This window comes from Zeus faber (genome assembly GCF_960531495.2).
Source record: "Zeus faber genome assembly, chromosome: 15".
Lineage (NCBI taxonomy): Eukaryota > Metazoa > Chordata > Actinopteri > Zeiformes > Zeidae > Zeus > Zeus faber.
The window spans coordinates 13,191,404-13,209,842 of record NC_137194.1 but is presented as its reverse complement, the minus strand read 5'-3'; the positions used below and the strand labels follow the sequence as shown (position 1 = coordinate 13,209,842).

General features: G+C 43.4%; 2 protein-coding genes and 1 long non-coding RNA gene across 3 annotated transcripts; 1 reads left to right on the top strand and 2 right to left on the bottom strand.

The window, feature by feature from the left end:
- Positions 1 to 998: 998 nt before the first annotated feature.
- On the top strand, positions 999 to 2,000 carry LOC307240960. Its single transcript, XR_013844533.1, has 3 exons — positions 999 to 1,059; positions 1,362 to 1,430; positions 1,559 to 2,000. It is a non-coding gene; the product is annotated as an uncharacterized lncRNA (long non-coding RNA).
- Positions 2,001 to 2,135: 135 nt separating this feature from the next.
- On the bottom strand, positions 2,136 to 6,662 carry apobec2b (apolipoprotein B mRNA editing enzyme, catalytic polypeptide-like 2b). Its single transcript, XM_080014888.1, has 3 exons — positions 6,313 to 6,662; positions 4,460 to 4,640; positions 2,136 to 3,316 (listed from the first exon to the last, which is right to left on the bottom strand). Exons 1-3 carry the CDS (start codon positions 6,591 to 6,593, stop codon positions 2,969 to 2,971), a joined length of 810 nt encoding a protein of 269 aa, XP_079871014.1. The 5' UTR covers positions 6,594 to 6,662; the 3' UTR covers positions 2,136 to 2,968.
- A 2,860-nt stretch (positions 6,663 to 9,522) lies between these two features.
- LOC307241174 (zinc finger BED domain-containing protein 4) lies at positions 9,523 to 15,237 on the bottom strand. The gene is made up of 5 exons (XM_080015210.1): positions 14,895 to 15,237; positions 13,882 to 14,055; positions 13,452 to 13,711; positions 11,859 to 12,492; positions 9,523 to 10,931 (listed from the first exon to the last, which is right to left on the bottom strand). The coding sequence occupies exons 1-5, from the start codon at positions 15,042 to 15,044 to the stop codon at positions 10,080 to 10,082; spliced, it is 2,070 nt and encodes a 689-aa protein (XP_079871336.1). The 5' UTR covers positions 15,045 to 15,237; the 3' UTR covers positions 9,523 to 10,079.
- Positions 15,238 to 18,439: the final 3,202 nt, after the last annotated feature.

Below are 18,439 nucleotides of genomic sequence, written 5' to 3'. Positions count from 1 at the left end.
GGTGCAAAATATTGCCTCTTTGTTAGGGTTAAAAATAGTAAATAAAAGAAGTAGTATTTCATAAAAATTTAATGATATAATTATATTAATGTGCAATATATAAATTACACATTAAAAAAATCCATCATTTCAATTATCAATTATGAAATACTACAAATTTAGACTCTTGTTGGTTAACTATTATTATTGCACGGGTATTCAATTTGTCCTAAATGATGACCTTAAATGGTATAAAATCCAAAATGGATGTGATTTAAATTGTCTAAAATCTAAAATTGATGTAATCTTAAAATGTCTAAGATCTAAAATTGATGTAATCTTAAATTGTCTAAAATCCTAAATGGATGTAACATCAATTGTCCAAAATCTTAAATCGACGTAATCTTAAATTGTCCAAAATCTTAAATCGACGTTGTCTTAAATTGTCTAAAATGGGCGTCGTTTTTAAATTGTTAGAGCCTCGTACGATGTATCTGATAAACCTCAATCCATCAGTTTGCGCGTCTCTCCCTCCTCCTAGTTCTGAAGAGGCGGGTGCTGCTCGCCGTCTCCGGGTGCCTCTTCTTTGGCATCATCGCCGTCTTCCTCGGGTGCATCGTGCTGAGAGTGACACGGAAACCAGGTTTGTGGTAGAGAGGTTGTTTTTTTTTTTTTTTTTTGTTTTTTGTTTTTTTTTATGTAAACGTGAAACCCCTAAGCCAAACTGCCACATCCTGAACATTTCACATGAAACCACGCTGTTGTCTGAGGAAATCGTTGATGGTTTTCACAGCCCCGAGCGATGAGAAGCCAGAGGAGCCCAACCTGTTCCTCACCATGGCCGAGCTCAAGGCACGCGATGGTGCGTTGTGGGGGTTTTTTTTTTTTGTCTTTGTCCTGTAACATACATTTGAGCGGAAAGTCAATTGGTCAAAATACAAACAAAACCCCTGCTAAGGAGGTTTGGTGGTAAAATGTCGTAGTTATTAGGATTAAACTTGTGTCCTCCGCCCCCTAAAGATGCTCCATGTCCGCTGGTGGAATATATCACTGAGGAAGCGATGGCTGCATTGATTAAAGGTACATGACTGACAGGATATAAAGGATATTAAGAAAATTAATCATCATATATTCTATATTATATTTATTTAATTGATCTATTTTATATATTTACATATAGCACAGTAAATACAACGTCTATCAGACTAAATGCAACTTCAGTGGTTTCAATTTAACACAAATGTACTTAATTATCTCTGAATATATAAGTAAGTAATAAGTGTTTCACTTGGATATATGCACATACACACATACACATTATATTAACAAAAAATAGTGATATAGTATATATAGTGATAGTGTTTATTTTTGTTAACCTGAAGATGGGGATGGGAACGGCATGATTTGCGATGAGTCTACACCTCTTCCGATCAGTCCACCAGAGGACCAAGGTAATAACACCACGACTGCTTTTTTTAGGAATCACCCTCTATGATGGTGTAGCCATCACCTGCTCCATAACAGCACACACACACATATATATGATCTTTATCTTACCTCCATCTCATTCTGTCTCCAGCCGTGACATCTGAGAACCTCAACACTCCAAGCAACGACGGTGAACTGCTGTCCTTCAAGCACTGACGCTAATCGACGATCCGTTTGACAGATTATTAGCTTTTAATATTGTGTACAGATTCCTAATTTACAGTTTCTCAGTATCAGTGAACTGTTTTTTGCTCATGTTTTTAGTTTGTTGTGAGTTATCAGCAGTCAAAGTACCAAATATGTAGATGATATGTAGTTCTTAAAATTACCACCAGGTAGCAGCAGATTCATTTTCCAACACACCACGTTAATATGCTTTGATTTTCTTTTTCTATAAAGACAAGTATGATATTATGTCAAATATTGCTTACTACATATAACACCTCATTATTTTACCTTTTAAAATACACACTTAGCAATTACCTTGAAAATGCCTAATTAAAGTGGGAATCCGCAATATTGCTTTCTTTAAAAAAAAAATCCCTGCACTTCAATGGACTGCTTTAATGGACTTAGTTAATGCAATGATTGTATCTATTATAAGATAGTGACAACACAACTGCGGGTGGTGGGGGGAAACTTGAAATAAACAAACAAAACAGGAATGATCTAGTCAAAACCTACCATGAAAAGCATTTTATTGACCTTCACTAAAACAGCATGCAGCCAACTAATGGAGTGTTTCCCAACCTCTGTTCTGCCATGGCACACTTTTTACAATTGAATAATCCCACCGCACATCACTATCCTGGTAACCATTAAAAACATCACAAATTGTCATAAACCTATAGAACTATGCTCCTTATTATGGCCTACGAAAAGTTAGTGATGCAAGACCTGCGGACGATTTGTTCGTAGCCGACAAATCTTTTAAATTACTTGGGAGTCGGGAGTCACTCCGGCAAAAGAGTAAAAGAAAAGTCCAAGGCAAAAAAGTAGGCCAAGTTATTTGGCATAATTCATATCGAATGTGACTGATTTACTCTTTGCATTCCAACAAAATAAATAATTCTGACAGAATTAAATGATTCTTGTGGGAATTCCATTCAAGACTCAGAGCCAAGCAAACTCCTCCTGCTCTTGTTCACCAGGAAGTCTTCCCTCGCTCGCTGTGCATTACACCAACTGAACCAAATGAAAAAAAAAGAACAAAATGAAAGAAACCCAGCGACTCATTTTACTGAGTGATTTGACAAGAAGAGAATCTCAAACCTTTCATGCATGATCTCCCTTTCAGAGTGAAACTTGTGCTGATGAACACAGAGCTGCTGTTCTGGCTGGAACTGATAAATGAGATGGCTCAGTACAGCCTTGCAACTTTGATCTTGCAACACAAAAGCTAATTTACATTAGGATTAGTGAGCTGTGATTAGTGTGTGGCGGCACAGTGGTTGACAATCACTGTACTGATGGACCTGATGGACCCCCTGCCCCCTGGTTCCTACTTGAGGACTCCGGCCAGCTTCTCCACATAGTACTCATAGTTGTCCTGGCAGTCGTCCCAGGGGGTGAAGCCCTCTTCATCCTTCTCCACGTAGGTCTCCCACACGTGGAGGAAGTCGGCCGGCTTCATCATCCTCAGCTTGCCGCCGGCGGCTGCCAGGGCCTTCAGGCCGTCCTCGACCTCCGGCTCCTCCCAGTCCAGGAGGCGGGAGCAGAAGATGGAGAGACGGAGCTTATTGTGCTGACGGAGGATGTTGGACAACCTGGTGGCGCAGGTGGTGCAGGGACTGCACGACACGTACCATGTGACCTCACACTCCTGGGAGGGGCTGTATTTCGGGAGGACCTGGAATGGTGGATGGATGGATGGATGGATGGATAGATAGGTAGATTGATAGATGGATAGTTGGATAGATATATCAAAAATAATCAAAATATTAATAGTCAATATACAAAAAACCTAAAAGTTAACCAGACAATTATAGCAATATAGCAATTCATCAATATAGAAACCCAAATTGTTGTAATAAATTTAAACCTGAAATAAACCTAAAAAGTAATCAATGAACAATAAAAAAAAAAAAGGTAATATATAATAACCCTAAGGATAAAGAAAAATACAAACAAAAATAAAGATAAAACTTAATCATACATAGATCAGACATAACAATAATAACGATAAGCGTAAACCTAAAAAATAAATAATAATGGAGGAGGAAGTGGGTGGATCCAGTCAGAAGTGCTTGGATTGAATTTTATGTGCATCAAAGGATCCTTGGGGCACTGGCACACCAAGTCCTCCTGGTAATGTTTTAATAGTTGTCAAATGATTTATTATTGCATTTTGGGCGTGGTCAGAGTAAGGGTTAGGGTTAGGATTAGGTTTTTATGTTTGGCGTAGGTTATTGATAGTCATGTGACTCCGGGTGCACTAGCACGCACACATTTATTCTCTTTTTTTGCTTTTGTATCATTTTTCAGGTTTTGGATTTGAGGACACTGTTGGTGGGGGGAGGTCCCAGACAGATCAAGTAATATCTCTTGAGTGTAGGAGGTATATTCTTTTTCATTTTATTTTTTGGAAGGAGTTTGTTTCACCTGTACGATCGTTTGATTCATTGCAGGGAATCCTCTGGCGGTCCCGGGGACCTGCTTAAGTGTAGGTCAACGCAAAGGAACTAGGTAGGGCAGGGAGGGGGCTCAGGTCCCCGGACGACTGTCTAGGAGAGAGCTCCATGCAGCAACAGGGTAAGTAGAACGCACATTCCATTCCCCCGGGGAATGTACTGTATGTCTACACATCCTCGAGTCCAGGGTTAGGGTTTGGGTTAGGGTTGGCCCATGGTGGCAGAGAGGAGGAGAATCAACAGAATAATTGTATTTTCTCTAATGAAGGAGGACAACTGAAAAGGATCATTAAATAACGATCGTTTTCAGTCGTCCTACTTCGTTGCATTGGTCTTAGTGGCTGCTTGCTCTTAAAAATCACCTGTTGGAAGAAGGCCTCCTCGGCGTGGGCCGTGGTGTGCTCGTCCTCCATGTAGCCCATCAGAGGCTCCGTGGCGCTCCCCGGAAGGTCCACTCGGAAGCACAGCAGGGTCTTGTTCCGTCCTGACGAGTACTCCACATTCCTGAACTGGAACTTAAAGTAGAACGGGCTCATTCGTTCCCTGGGTGTTGAAAATGAGAAATAATATTGTGAAACCTAATTTGCTCTCAGTTCTATCAAACGGACTTAGCTCTGCCCGCTTTGTCCAGACACCACCAGCAACCTGAGAAAAATATAAGGAAAATATAAAGAGGGGGAAGATTCCAGGTTCTGAAAGTGAAAGACCTGCCGTGCTTTTGCGCCAGCCGTACAGTTATTCAGCTGATGTCACCCATCAGTCGGACCTCTTGGTTGTACTAATTACCAAATCCCTATGGTAGACTCAAAATCCTGGAATGGGATCTTACTTTCTGATTTGAGCAGAAATAAACTTCCAGAGCCTTCCAAATGATCTGCCATTCCCAATCAGTTCTTCATTTAGGTTTCAGATTGAAATGAGAAGCAGTCATCCACTGACCATTGTGTCCATCCAGACCCAAATTTGTTAAATGTTATGCTTGAGTGATAAAGAAATTACCAATCTTTGTCATGATAAAAATGCCACAACAAATGAACAAAAAAAACAAGTAAATGGCAGGCAAATTAAAAAAAAAATGCTGGTAGACTATGATGAGAGGGAGCTGACAAGACAACTGTAGCTTTTAATCCCTAAGTAAACGGATTCTTCTGGAAACATTCTCGGCTCCCCAAACGCCCTTTGCTTTGTTGATATGCTGGAAACTCCATCCTCGGCGGCTATAATAGTCACTAAGCACAGTCCTATTTTTGGGGGTTGGTTAAACTATCAACATAGTATCAACAGATAACTATAGGGATTCTACATATAGTCATTTAGTTTACTCGAGAAACAGATCCCTTTGAAAAAAGCCACATAGACGGGCTTTGGTTTCTGTGTGGACTCTGTGACTCATCTTTATTCTTACTGCAGGATTAGGAAGGACAGCTGGTGCAAGCCATTAGTCTTAGCATTCATCATTCATATCCGGGAACAAATTGACTCCCAAAAAGTTAAAATGCAAAATCTGCATCTACAAAACAGCCATATAAACACAGAACGAGGATGAAGATGGAGTGTGAAATGGGGTGACAAAGGAAAAACTTGAAATAATCGATGAGATCTAGACCTAACCCTACGAGTCCAAGATCCTACCCTATGAACCTTCGATCTAACCCCATGAGTCTTGGATCTACGCTATGAGTAATAGATCTAAACCTGAGTCCTAAATCCTACCCTATGATTCCTAGATCTTACCCTGAGAGTCCTAAACCTAACCCAATGAGTCTTGGATCTTACCCTATGAGTCATAGATCCTACCTCATGAGTACTAGATCTTACCCTATGGGTCCTAAAGCTTTCCCAATGAGTACTAGATCTTACCTCATGAGTTTTGGGTTTAACCTTGAGTCCTAAATCTTACCTGAGTCCTAGATATTACCAATGAGTTGATACCCTATGAGTCCTCCTAGAACCTACCTGACGAGTCCTAGATCATCATACCCTGAGTCCTCCTAGAACTTACCTGATGAGTCCTAGATCATCATACCCTATGAGTCCTAGATCATACCCTGTGTCCTCCTAGATCTTACCCTTTGAGTCCAAGATCATACCTATAAGTCGTAGATCATACCATGAGTCCTCCTAGATCTAACCAAGTCCGAGATCATACTGAGTCCTACATCATACACTATGAGTGCCAGATCATACTCTATGAGTCCTCCTGGATCTTACCCACCCTGTGACGATTTCAAATGGTGGGAGCTCTATGGGCTTAAAGTCTCCGTTCTCCTCCGTCTTGCGGGCTTCCGCTCCTTCCACGGTTCCTCCATCCTCTTCCTTCTTCTCTTCTGCCTTGGGCACTTCGGGGACAGGGTTCTCCGGCTTCTTCCCCTGTTTATCAGGCTTTTTCGCCCCTTTCTCCTTGTCTTTCATACCTTTTTCCTTCTCCTCCTGCACTTTGCCCTCCACTTTTTTCTCCTTCTTTTTCGCACTGAACTTTCCGCCTCGCTCCGTCATGTTGTGGACGCGGGACACGACGCGCGCGTGTGTGTGTGCAGCAGAGACAGAGGGGAAAGAGACAGACAGAAACAGAGAGAGGGGGAGCCAGTGAGGGTCGGTCTAAGTGGAGCGATAATGTGAGTGCACGGACCAAAATAGATGCTATTGTGTGCGGTGATCATTTTGAGAATTTTTGCATCAGCGCCAGGACACTGATAGGTGGATCCCAAAAAACGACCCCCCTCACCCCCTTCCCTTTTCCATGATCTGACGGTTAAAGGGCCAAGAGAAAGCAGTTTGTCTGTGCTGTATTTCAATGAATAGGTTTGGCAGTAGGGAGGACCGATGAGAGATTTCTCTTTATTATTGTGCCCAAATTAAAATAATTGTTGTGCATTTTGAGTTTAAATGCCCCTTCAACCACACACACACACACACACACACACGCGCGCACGCACACACACACACACACAGAGGAATCTGCAGTCTATGATCCAGCCAGCTTTTGGACTGTCAACAGGCCGCCAACAGGAAGGTTATTAATAACGGTGCTTGGCTGTGTGTGTGTGTTTTGGGTATTTGGGTAACCAGGGCTAGGTTTGCTCCCGCCAGTTTAGAGAGCAATACACCAAGGCCGGCTAAAGGGCAACCTCAAAAAGCAGAGTTGTGTCTGCAGTGTGTGTCTGCGTGTGTGTGTTTGTATTTGTCTCTGAGCTGAGCAGTGTGTCGCCCTCAAATGCGCATGTGCCCGCGAACAATCAATCTCCGAAATCACCCTCTTATCAATTTGGTCCTCGGCTAAGGCCAGTTGGTGGGTGGGGGAGGGGATGAATTGGTGTGTATGTGTGTGTGTGTGTGTGTGTGTGTGTGTGTGTGTGTGTGCAAAATGTCGTTTCTGCACTGCAGATGTAATAACTTGAGGCATGGGGGAGCATGTGGGGGGGGGCAGTTCAATTACAATTTCCTCCCCCTCCTTCCCTCCCTCCCTCCCTCCCTCCCCCCTCCCCTCAGTCTCAGTCTCAGTCTCTGCCAAGTAATTCATTTCAGAGGCAATTACGGACAGGACGGCGGCCCCGGCCCGCTGGTCTAACTGGAATGGATGAGCTGTCACAGCGAGAGGGGGAGGAGGAGGGAGGGAGGGAGGGAGGGGGGCTTCCAGCTGCTCCACAAAACAACAACACAACACATCCACCAGGCAAGCCAAACCACACAAGATAAACAAACAAGTCGTCTCCATCACTGGTAATAATCGTTGAGATGATGGCGATGGTTGATAATTATGATGCATGGAAGATAATATTTCTCTGAGATCGTGTGTGGAAGAATGAAGACGTTCCCTCTTGGGAGGAAGGATGTTTTCGCTGCACACAGGGGGAGAGAGAGGGGGGGGGGGGGGGGAGAGGGGGAGAGAGAGATACTTTAGGAAATAAAGGACAAGTGGGGGTAGTATTGCCTTTGGGGACAGATGCCAGAAGATAATGTCTTTTGCACTTAGAGCCTTACAACCAAAATATTTGACGGAAGGATGGATGAATTTGCTTCACCCACATACTTGTTAACCACAACAGCCTACCGGTGGAGCAACCAGAATACCTCGCTACATAGTTTTAAGCATAAATTCTGTGTGATTTTACAGGTTTGTGCGAGCAGAGTGGGTTGGCACACAGAGCATAAAGCAGGATGCTGCTGCTGCTGCTGCTGCTGTCTGCCCGCTGACTCAAACGCATCTGTAATGGAATTACTTCCAATTACCCACTGCCTCCCCACTGGCCTGTCCCACTAACACATCGTCCCCGAATAAAGACGGACGCAGAGAGTGAGAGGGAGAGATTGAGAGAAGAAAGTATTAAAAAAGAAGCATTATTGATCCTCCTTCGCTGGAAGGAGAGGACCACGGACGGCAAAATTCAATGGAAAATGTGACGTATGAAATGTCAATGCAATCTCGTTCCTGTCTTAAAAGAGGAAAATGGAATTCAATAGTTGCGTTTGCGACACTTTATCGACATCGGAGGATTTCAATTGCAGAGCGTTGTATCCTTGCATTTTTATTTAAACAAATGTAACAAATTGAAAAAGTATTTATTCAAATAAAATCTGTGATTGATGATTGGTGAGATATAAGGTCATTTTAGCATTTCTAATATCATTTTAATAATAATATAAATCGTAATATATACATTTTAATTAAATATATATACACACTCTAATTTTAATTTTAAATCATTTCAAAGCTATAAAAATCAAATTTTAGGCAGTAATTTATTCTGCATTTATACTGCATTGAAATTTTCACACTGCCATAAAGTGTCAAATGCAACGGTATCGGACCATTTTTTATTCACAATTAGTGAAATTTTCTAGTTCAAATGTGATGTCAACATTCACTGTGATATTATGACATTTTCATTAGAATTTTGTCAGCCATAATTCTTGTTTTTCATTTTTTTTTTTTTTTCGCTCAATCTCCAACAACAAATAAGCTTGAGCGCACACACGCACACACACGTACACACAGACACACACACACACACACACAGACACACACACACATGTCCTTTAAGGTTTCTAGGGCAGCAGTGGGGGGTCAAACCAATTTCAATTCCACATAATTTGAAAATAGAATTGGACACACAATTGGAAAGAGAGGGGGAAAAAATAGCCCAGGTGACACTGAATGGAAGTCACTCTCACTCTGTCGGAAGGCACGTGGAGTTAAAATAAATAAATATAATAAAATGAAAAATATCGTCTGAGAATGATACAATTACACTCCTTAATTTCTGAGCCAACTGGAGTTTTCTGTCTCAGTCTTCATGCACTGAAAACCACGACGAGCACAGCGAGTGAATCCAAACGCATTTATTACAACATCCTCAAGTGGGAAGCGCAAAACCGCACATACACGAAGAAATGTTGGTCACATCCCTCCATCACTGTGTGGGACTTCCCCAAAATATAATTAATGCAAAACCTCCGGGGTTGTACAGCGTTGTGTGTAAATAAACCCCATTGTATGCGTTGAATCTATTCTATTTTCCTAGAGTATTAATCGGGTGTCGTCGGCGTACAGGCACAAGCTTTTGTTTTGTGAAGGTGGGGTGACGGAGGAGGAGGAGGGGATTAGCAGGCTTGTGTTTGTCTGGGAGTCTGTGTTCAGGCTGTGATGCCAAAGTAAATGCTTTACTATTGATCTGCCTCTGGTCTCCGTGGTCCGCAGCGTGTCGTAAGGGAGTCGATACGCAGGCTACATATAGCATTCCACACCTACAGTGCTCTGTGGACAGGCCTTACCCCACAACGGAGACTGAGCCTACACCCACAACCTTCCATGTTCATATCGATTCAAATCCACCGACGTGAATGAAGGTTGCTCATAACAACAGAAACATAGCTTAGTATACTAAAAGTGGCTTATGGTGAGAGGTTTTTAGCTCAGCGACAACCCACCCCTGGGGGTCCGCAAAATGGGGGCAAAAAAACCAAAATGTCACTCAGGTCGAATTAAGTCCATAGTAATCTGTAGTTGGCTTTGAGGTAGATGAGAGTCTCCAGGTTTTTTGGTAGCACGCAACCTCTTTCCAGCCCCGCGGCGGTGAAAATGCTCTGCACCACGGTGCCGCTGGCGGGCACGGTGAAGGCCCTCTTGGCCACTTGGGCAAGCAGGGGAAAGTCGATGGCCTTGCGTCTCCAGTAATGCAGCGGCTCCTCGTCCGTGGGCTCCTCGCGCAGGTAGCCGGCCAGCTCCTGCTCCAGGCTCTTGGCCTGAGTCGTGGGTCTCTGCTTGATGAAGGAGAACAGCTTGCACGGCCGCGAGAGCGAGGAGATCGGAGAGGAAGCCGAGGCAGGGGAGGACTGGGACTGGGCCTGAAAATTGGGCTCTGCCAAGTTGGAGTCCGTGTTGGGGAGGGAGGCGGCGGCGGCAGCGGCGGCGACGGGGGAGTGTTTGGTAAGTTCCTCCAGGACGACCTGCTTGTGCCAATCGGGGTTGCTGCTCCATGTCAGCTTGAACTGGGGATCCAGGGTGGTGACGGTGATGTAGAGCGGGTCATCCATCACGGGGGCCAGCAGCCGCTCTACGGCCTGCGCCAGCCCCCCCAGGAGCGAGGGGCAGTGGGGGGCCGAGGTCTCGGAGAGGTGCTTGCGCAGGCCCAGCACGCAGGGCAAGGCCAGGCTGATGGACACATGTCGGTCCGTCTGCCGGTCCGACCGCACCATGTCCCAGGCCTCGGTGAAGGGCTCCAGCGTGTCCGTCAGCTCCCTCAGCAGCGCCCTCTCGGGGCCGCCCAGCGCCAGCTCCCCGCGGCCGCTCAGCTCCTCCAGGAACTCCACTGAGTCCAGCAGCTGACGGAGAACCTGAGGACATTTCGGAGACGGTCAAGAAAGTGGCATCAAAGTAGATCAATAAGTGGTGTAATGGAGCGTAGTTGATCTCTGATCCGTACGGGTCACCCCCCACGGTTCTCGCATGTGAACCCCGGATCAACCGCAAAATTTAACCGTCATGGTGAAATACAGTTTCACTGCCGCTGTTACTTTTTAAAGTAATAATCCCATAAATCTCGATGCAGAACTGCAATGAAGAGAAGAGAGACAAGACAGATGTGCGCTGTGTTTTACTCCGAAGCGCAATGATTTAGGATTTAGGGTACATAGTGCTATGTTGCTGCTCCTTTACGACATTTCGGGAATGAGCTGCGGATACAGCCAATGTCGCCGCTATGCAGCTGCTCATCAGCCATATCGGAGAGGTCAAGAGCTGCTAGTAAACAAATACGATGTGCATTGAGAGATGCGGACTTCGAGGCGGACTACGGCTAAACTTGGAACCGATTTTCATAAAATTTGGTTTGTTATAAACGTGACAAATTGAACGTGATGCTGGTTACTTATTGGAATTAAATTGAGTTACTGGGGGCGGATCTCATCGTATGTTTTCATTCTCTACCATATTTAAAGGAAGAAGGTATCATGCGTATATATTGCACTTTAATTTTAAAAAATTGAGTATTGAATTTTAATCAATTTTAAGATTTGATTTAAACATTGGACATCTTGAACGGTGTTTTCATTTGAGACCATGGGAAAAAGTTATATGCTTTAAGTGTTTTACAGAATGAACAGAAAGTTATATTTGTCTTTTTTTTTTTATCCGAAAAATGATCCGATCCGCGACTCAAAACGGCGGTAAGACCCAAACCGTGAGTTTTGTGACCCCTGGCACCACTAGCAACAATGATGTTCATTTACTGGTGACAACTACCTGAGACAAAGACCACATACCTTCAGCTGAGCAGCCCAGTCCTTGACGACAGGAGGCGGGAAGCTCCCCGGTTTCCCTCCCGTCACACCCCCCGGTCCGTCCGCCAACACCTGACGCAGTTTCTCCGGCGGGACGGCGGAGGTGATGTAGTTGTAGAAGCAGGCGGCTTTGGCCAACGTGGAGGAGATCTGCGGGCAGGAGTCCAGTCCCTCCCTGACGCAGCGGTCCAGCACCCGCGATAAGCAGTCGACGCGAGCCGAGCCCAAACCCTGCTGCTCCCACGAGTCCTCCCACTCTCCCCCCTCCTCCCCTCTCCCTCCTCCACCCTTGGCGTGACCGTTCATAAGCTCCTCCTCCACGTCGTCCCGATTGTCCACCATCGCTTCTTCGCCGTCCTCGTCATCCTGCTCGCGCCCGCCGCCCTTGATGTTGAACCCAGGAAGGCAGCAGGTTTTCATGGGCGTCGGGGCAGGAAAGGGCTCGGCCACCACACGGAACGCCCTGCCGGACACACCGTGGGCGTGGCAAACCTCCTCAAAATCTGCGACCACGCGCCGCTGCCCGGAGCCTCTGCGGACCAGAGGAAGGCAGGCGAGGAGGACTGAGCGCATCTGCCAATCAGATGTGAGGAAATGGCAGGTTACGCCCAGGTACCTGAAGGAAGTGATAGATATGGACTTAGTTATAGAATAAGGAGCAAAGTATTAACTGTGTGTTTATTCAGTTTTATCAAAATCTAGACACTTTCCACCAGTGATTCAACGTGAAAAAAAAGTCTTTAATATAGCGTTTCTCATAAAATATTGAGGCTTAATCTGTCTTCAGTGGTAGATTTTCATTTGACTCATGATTCATGTGTTACTGTTAGCACCATTTGTTTAAAGATTTAAAAGGTGAAAATAATTGGACACCTCAACCTGATTCTCTAAAGTTTACAACACACAAACACAATTACTGTTGTCAACATTTATGTCATTTTGAAAATGTCGTTTCACTTGGAGTTTTGCATGCAGTATGCTTCCAACAGGCTGCGTGTGATTTAAATGCACTGACCCATGAGACGTGAAATTGGTTTCATATTCCTGATGGACTGAGATTTTTGTATTTATATTTAAATGTAAACATGCTTATCAAACACCTTTTATATTCATTCAACAACAACATGTACCTGTAACTTTAAAACATCATATACTGTATATTGGAAATTGTCTTTGATAATTATAATTGACTGATAGATGATAATATAAAAGCAATTATATAATATTATAATTATTACAATTATTACATAAAAATATATTATCACAAGGTTTTATAAGATACATCAGGCCGAAGAAAAGTGCAGCTGCCGGTGGGTCTGCCGATGCGAGGTTGAGTAAAAATGTACCGTTAATATACTTAATTTACTAGTATATTCACAGGGAGTTCTACAACTATTTTGTTATGTAGTTATCTGGCTCAATTTCACTATATTTTGTATGATTTTGTGTGCATCACAATGAAACTCGACATGTAATCAAACATGTCTGTCATGGGCCTAACCTTTGTTTTTTCGTCTCCGTTATAAAAAAAACAACCTTCTCTGTAAAAATCAAGATGTGGACAAATCCACTCACCCTGAGGCTGCTCTGGAGAGGCCGCTCCACAGGTCCAGGCTGAGGCTCAGGGCCTGGGCCGAGGCCAGGGCCTGCCGTGTGGCCAGCTGGGCCTGGTAGGCGTAGGCCGGCAGCAGCTGGCTCTGGAAGTAGTGCCGGGGCTCCGGGGTGTAGCGGGGCTCCAGGAGCTGCAGCAGCTCCCTGAAACCCTGGTTCTCCACCATGGAGGCCGGCTGCAGGTCCCGCACCATCATTTTGGCGATGGCCTCGGAGATCAGAACCTTTGGTAGACAAAAACAAAACGACAAAAACAGCTTTACTCACAGCTATACCGCATTTTTAGGCAGGCAGGTTACTGATGGAGGGCTGTGAGACACACCTGTCGAGGGTCATGCCTGTCAAACTTGGACACCCCACCTCCTCCTCCTCCTCCTCCGCCTCCTCCACTCACTCCTCCTCCTCCACCCTCCATGGGGCCTAGTGCTCCCACTCCGGTGCTGGTTGGGTGGGTGTAGCGGGCGTTACCCCCGTTGGAGGTGAAGCTGTGCAGGGAGCCGGAGGAGTACGCCTCCCTCTTCATGTCCTTCCTCTTCACAAACTCATCATACATGGCCTGGTGCTTACGCTGGAGGGGAGCGAAAGAAGCAAGAGAAGCCATGGATGAAGAGATAGAAATTGTTATTTGCTGACCTCCAGGAAGGCTCTTTAAAGATAAGTTGAGACTTAACTGTGCAGTAATAAGTGGAATAACTGTGCAATAAACCGTAATGACATTGTAAGTCTTTAGATTTACATATAATTTAGTAATAACATTGTCATAATTTCTCTCATCTCATCCCCGCACGCATTATTTTCTAACCTTTTTAATTCATTCTTTCCAGAAATGTCCCATATATATTTGTATTTATACCCACAGCCAACACTAGCAGCCATGCTGCCACTTAGCCCGGCATAGCCTTGGAATCTAACTTGTGCTTAGAATCACTTTTTTGCATATTCTATGAAAGTTGTTTTTTAAGTTAAGCTTTTTTTTTAATGCAAATTATCTGTTAAACAATGCACAAGCCCTTACCAAGACAAATCCCTTAAATATGAAACTGAATTTGGCCAAATAATCACATTCTGATTCTGATAAGATTTAAAAAAAAAAAGAGACAATCAATCCGGGAATTTGGTTTAACAAAGGTTTCTGCATATCTATAGATGGGGCTACTTCACTGGGTTTCCATTATAGTATATTGTATGATATTGTAAGAATAACACTATGACATTTATATGTATTATAATATGGTGGATAGTTACTAACGACTTGTCCAAGTGTTTTCCATCCCATTCCATTATATTCCATTACATTGCAGAAATAGACACCATCATTGAAAAAAACAATGCCATGCAAGCAAAATCAAAGACAGGTGATTAGTTCTGTTTATTCTTCGGGGCTTGAGGAGCATTTTTAATTCCCACCTTGAGGTGCGTTACGAAGTTGGACGTGACGCTCCTCTTCGCCTGGATCCTGGTGCCGCACGCCTTGCAGTTGGACTCGATCTTGCCATTCTCGCCCTCGAACACGATGTTAAAGTAATCCAGGATGGACACCTTGGAAACTGACGCCATCGGAGCTCGGGAAACAACTTGGTATCAAGGACGATCTGAGACGGCGATCCGATCCACATCTACACAGGAGCGCAGGCCGACGGCTCCGCTGCTGCTCCTGCCCGGCGACGGCCGCACATCACAAAAAACAACGTCCGATTCCGAGCCGGGGTGGCGTCGCATGAAGCCCCCTGTGCGTTTTAAAACGCGGATGGAGCCGTTAAAAGGTGGCCGCGTCCATCTTTCTGCTCCCCCGATCCGGAGCGGAGGCGCGACGCTCTGCTTCGTGGAGGCTTCGGGAGCAGACTGGGGAACTATCGATGCGAGACTCGCGAACGACTCGGTCGTTGCGAACGAATCTTTGAGACGAGTCGGGGGTCGGGAGTCCCTCCTGCCAAAGAGTGAATCTTCGCAAACTAAACTGGACCAAAAAAAAAGAATAACTGACAATTTACTGCAATTCACAGGCAAAAGGGGGGCCATTGCATTCCACAATAAACACATTTATTTTTGACGGAAGTATATATTTTTTGTGTTTCACGCTTTTTTGCATTCCTCTGCCAAAACGTTTCATTATGAAATAATTTGGCTAAACTATTTTCTGGCATCCACAGTTTGCATACTTCCGGGGTCTTTTTTGTTAATATGACATATTAACCTGTTATCAACGTTTTTTGATCTGGGTTTAGCTATTTTTTTTCTATTGCTATTTCATTTCATTAAATGTAGTTTGTGCTTTATGCAGAGCTCAGTGAATTGCCCTCTATTTGAAGTGTGCCCCACAAACCAAGGCGCCCGCTCCCCAGCTCAAATAAATCATTTTTCAATGAAACGACATGAAGATTCAAGATTCAAGATTCAAGATTTTTTTATTCGTCACATACATGTCCATACTTTCATACGTATATGCAGTGAAATGTAATGCAACGCACCCGGTGATAGCGCACAATGTGTCCTAGGAAAAAAAAAAATAACAGTAAAAAATTCCTTTCTAACAGAGCGACTAACTGACTCCTAAAACGTAATACAGTCAGTTGAATACTTATAGAATAAGATAAAAAAATATATAGAATAAAATACAATAAAAATAAAATGAAATAAAATGGAATAGATAGAGGGAATACGCCTATGTATATACAGATGTGTGCAATTAAAGTGGCATGTGAATGAAAGTGGCACGTGAATGTGAATAGAGTGAGGTAGTGTTTGTTGATGAAATGATTTGATCAGACTGAGATTTCGCTCGTCGTTCACCGAAAGGTCCTCTCTCGCTCACACGACATTGGATAAACCAACGGCATCAAACGAGCGCGGATTCGGAGAGCGGAGCCGCTGCTTTTTTTTGTTTAAAAAAAAACAACAACAAAAAAAAAAACAAACCCGTATTTGTTTATTTGTTTATTTAGTACTGAGCGACTCGTCGAGGGCCGAGTCTCGAAAAAGAGCCGAACCGTTCACCGCCGTGTGCAAGTGGAGCAGGAAGTACACAGAGCGCCCGGGACTCCGGCTTCCTACAGCTTCGACTCTCCCCGGCCATGCTCGGCTGGTCCTCCCGGGAGGGAGGGAGGGAGGGAGGGAGGGAGGACCGGGCCGAGGGTGCCCATTAAAGGGCATTTCAAGCGATGGATCAGTGGTTCAACCAGCCATGACGTATAAAAGCGCAGCGTTATTCAACGTTGACGGAGTGTTCCTCATTCCCGAAATTACGATTGTGATGAAATGCAGATATATCTCTGAACGACACAGAAAGAAATGCATTTGAAAAAGTTATAGATTTTTTTCATATAAATAAATAAATACATATATATATATATAATATTTATATATATTTATATTCAAGATTCAAGATTTTTATTTGTCACATACATATACATACTTCCATACATATATGCGGTGAAATGTAATGAATATATTGCCAATGCCAAGATAAAATGAGAATACAAGAAGTCCTCACAAAGTATTTATAGAAATGCCATAGAACGCACAGAAATATAATATAGAAAGTAGGGACAGCGATAGGGTATAAGTATAAAATACAGCTGCAGGCAGCGGTACGAGGGGTCCAAGTGGAGCACTCGGTGACCGTTGACCAACCACGAGACTGCAACGCTGTCACGTGACCTGCGCACGCCGTCATTTGCGTTGCGGGGATGACGAGAAATACCGTTTTTGGTTGTTTTTTTTTTTATGAAGTTATTCCACCAAAATGGACCGATCTGGACGACGCCATGTCGGAGCTGCCCCGAATACACATTCGATGTATTTGGTCTGTGAGTGCGGCAGATAAATGAAAAGACCATACATACACCACTGACGTCAGTTTTTCATTAACAAAAACAATAGGGCTCCTGGAGCTTCGGGGCGGGACACCCAATTAAAAAGGAATTACGTTCAAAATAAATAAGCTCTCAAATCAAGCGTTTCAAAGGGCTGAGTGGCAATAACACTTTACATTTTGAAGAGGCTTGCAGATAGACATATAGGCATATATTGACGTATAGGAGGCGCAAAAACATGGACCATTTCTCTGCTGACAAGTCCATATAAGGAGTTCAAAATTATTTTTTTGGGGTGGGGAACTTGCTTTTGTGTAGGATTTTGTGATGTTTTGATCAAATAGTATCCTTTATTTATATAGCACCATTCATGCACAATATGCAACTCATAATAATAATTAAAAAAAAAAAAATATATATATAATAATAATAATAATAATAATAATAATAATAAATATAGGTGCAGGCAGCAATACATGGGGTCCAGGCTTCTATCTAAAGCATAAATAAATAAAGTATAAGTAGGGGGCGCCACTTAAAATGGCTTAAAATATAATTCAGGGCTTTGCAAATTACATATGTAAATTCTGACAGCGCAGATATATTCCCCAAACAAATTAACCCCTAGGAACACATGCATGTTTTTTTTCACCCATAAATTTTGCACATAAGGCAATTGCATCAAGATGCGTAAAAAAATGACGCATAATTGTCAGGTAATAATTGCATAGTTTCCAGGATTAGGGTTAATGTTAGGGTTTGAAACATTCATAAATAATTGTATAAATATTACACAATGTATATAATAATAGATTTTTCTCCTGCAGAAAGCACAAGTCTGTATTATATCAACCTTGTTTTAAGAAAAACATGTTTTATTTTCAATGTCATGGTGACTACACTACATATAATCCTAAGTGTAACAGCGACGTCTCTGATGGGTGGAGGTCACTGTTACCATGAAAATGGTTACCGCACTGGCTGATGGGTGCACAGGCACGCAAACGCTGATATTAATATACAGTTAAATTGTATCTATGAATGAAATTCATAATGAGGGTATGACCCTATATATCTATTTTCACCCCACCTTGAATTTAGTAGACCATTGAGAGATAAAGCAAAACCAGTATCTCGCAT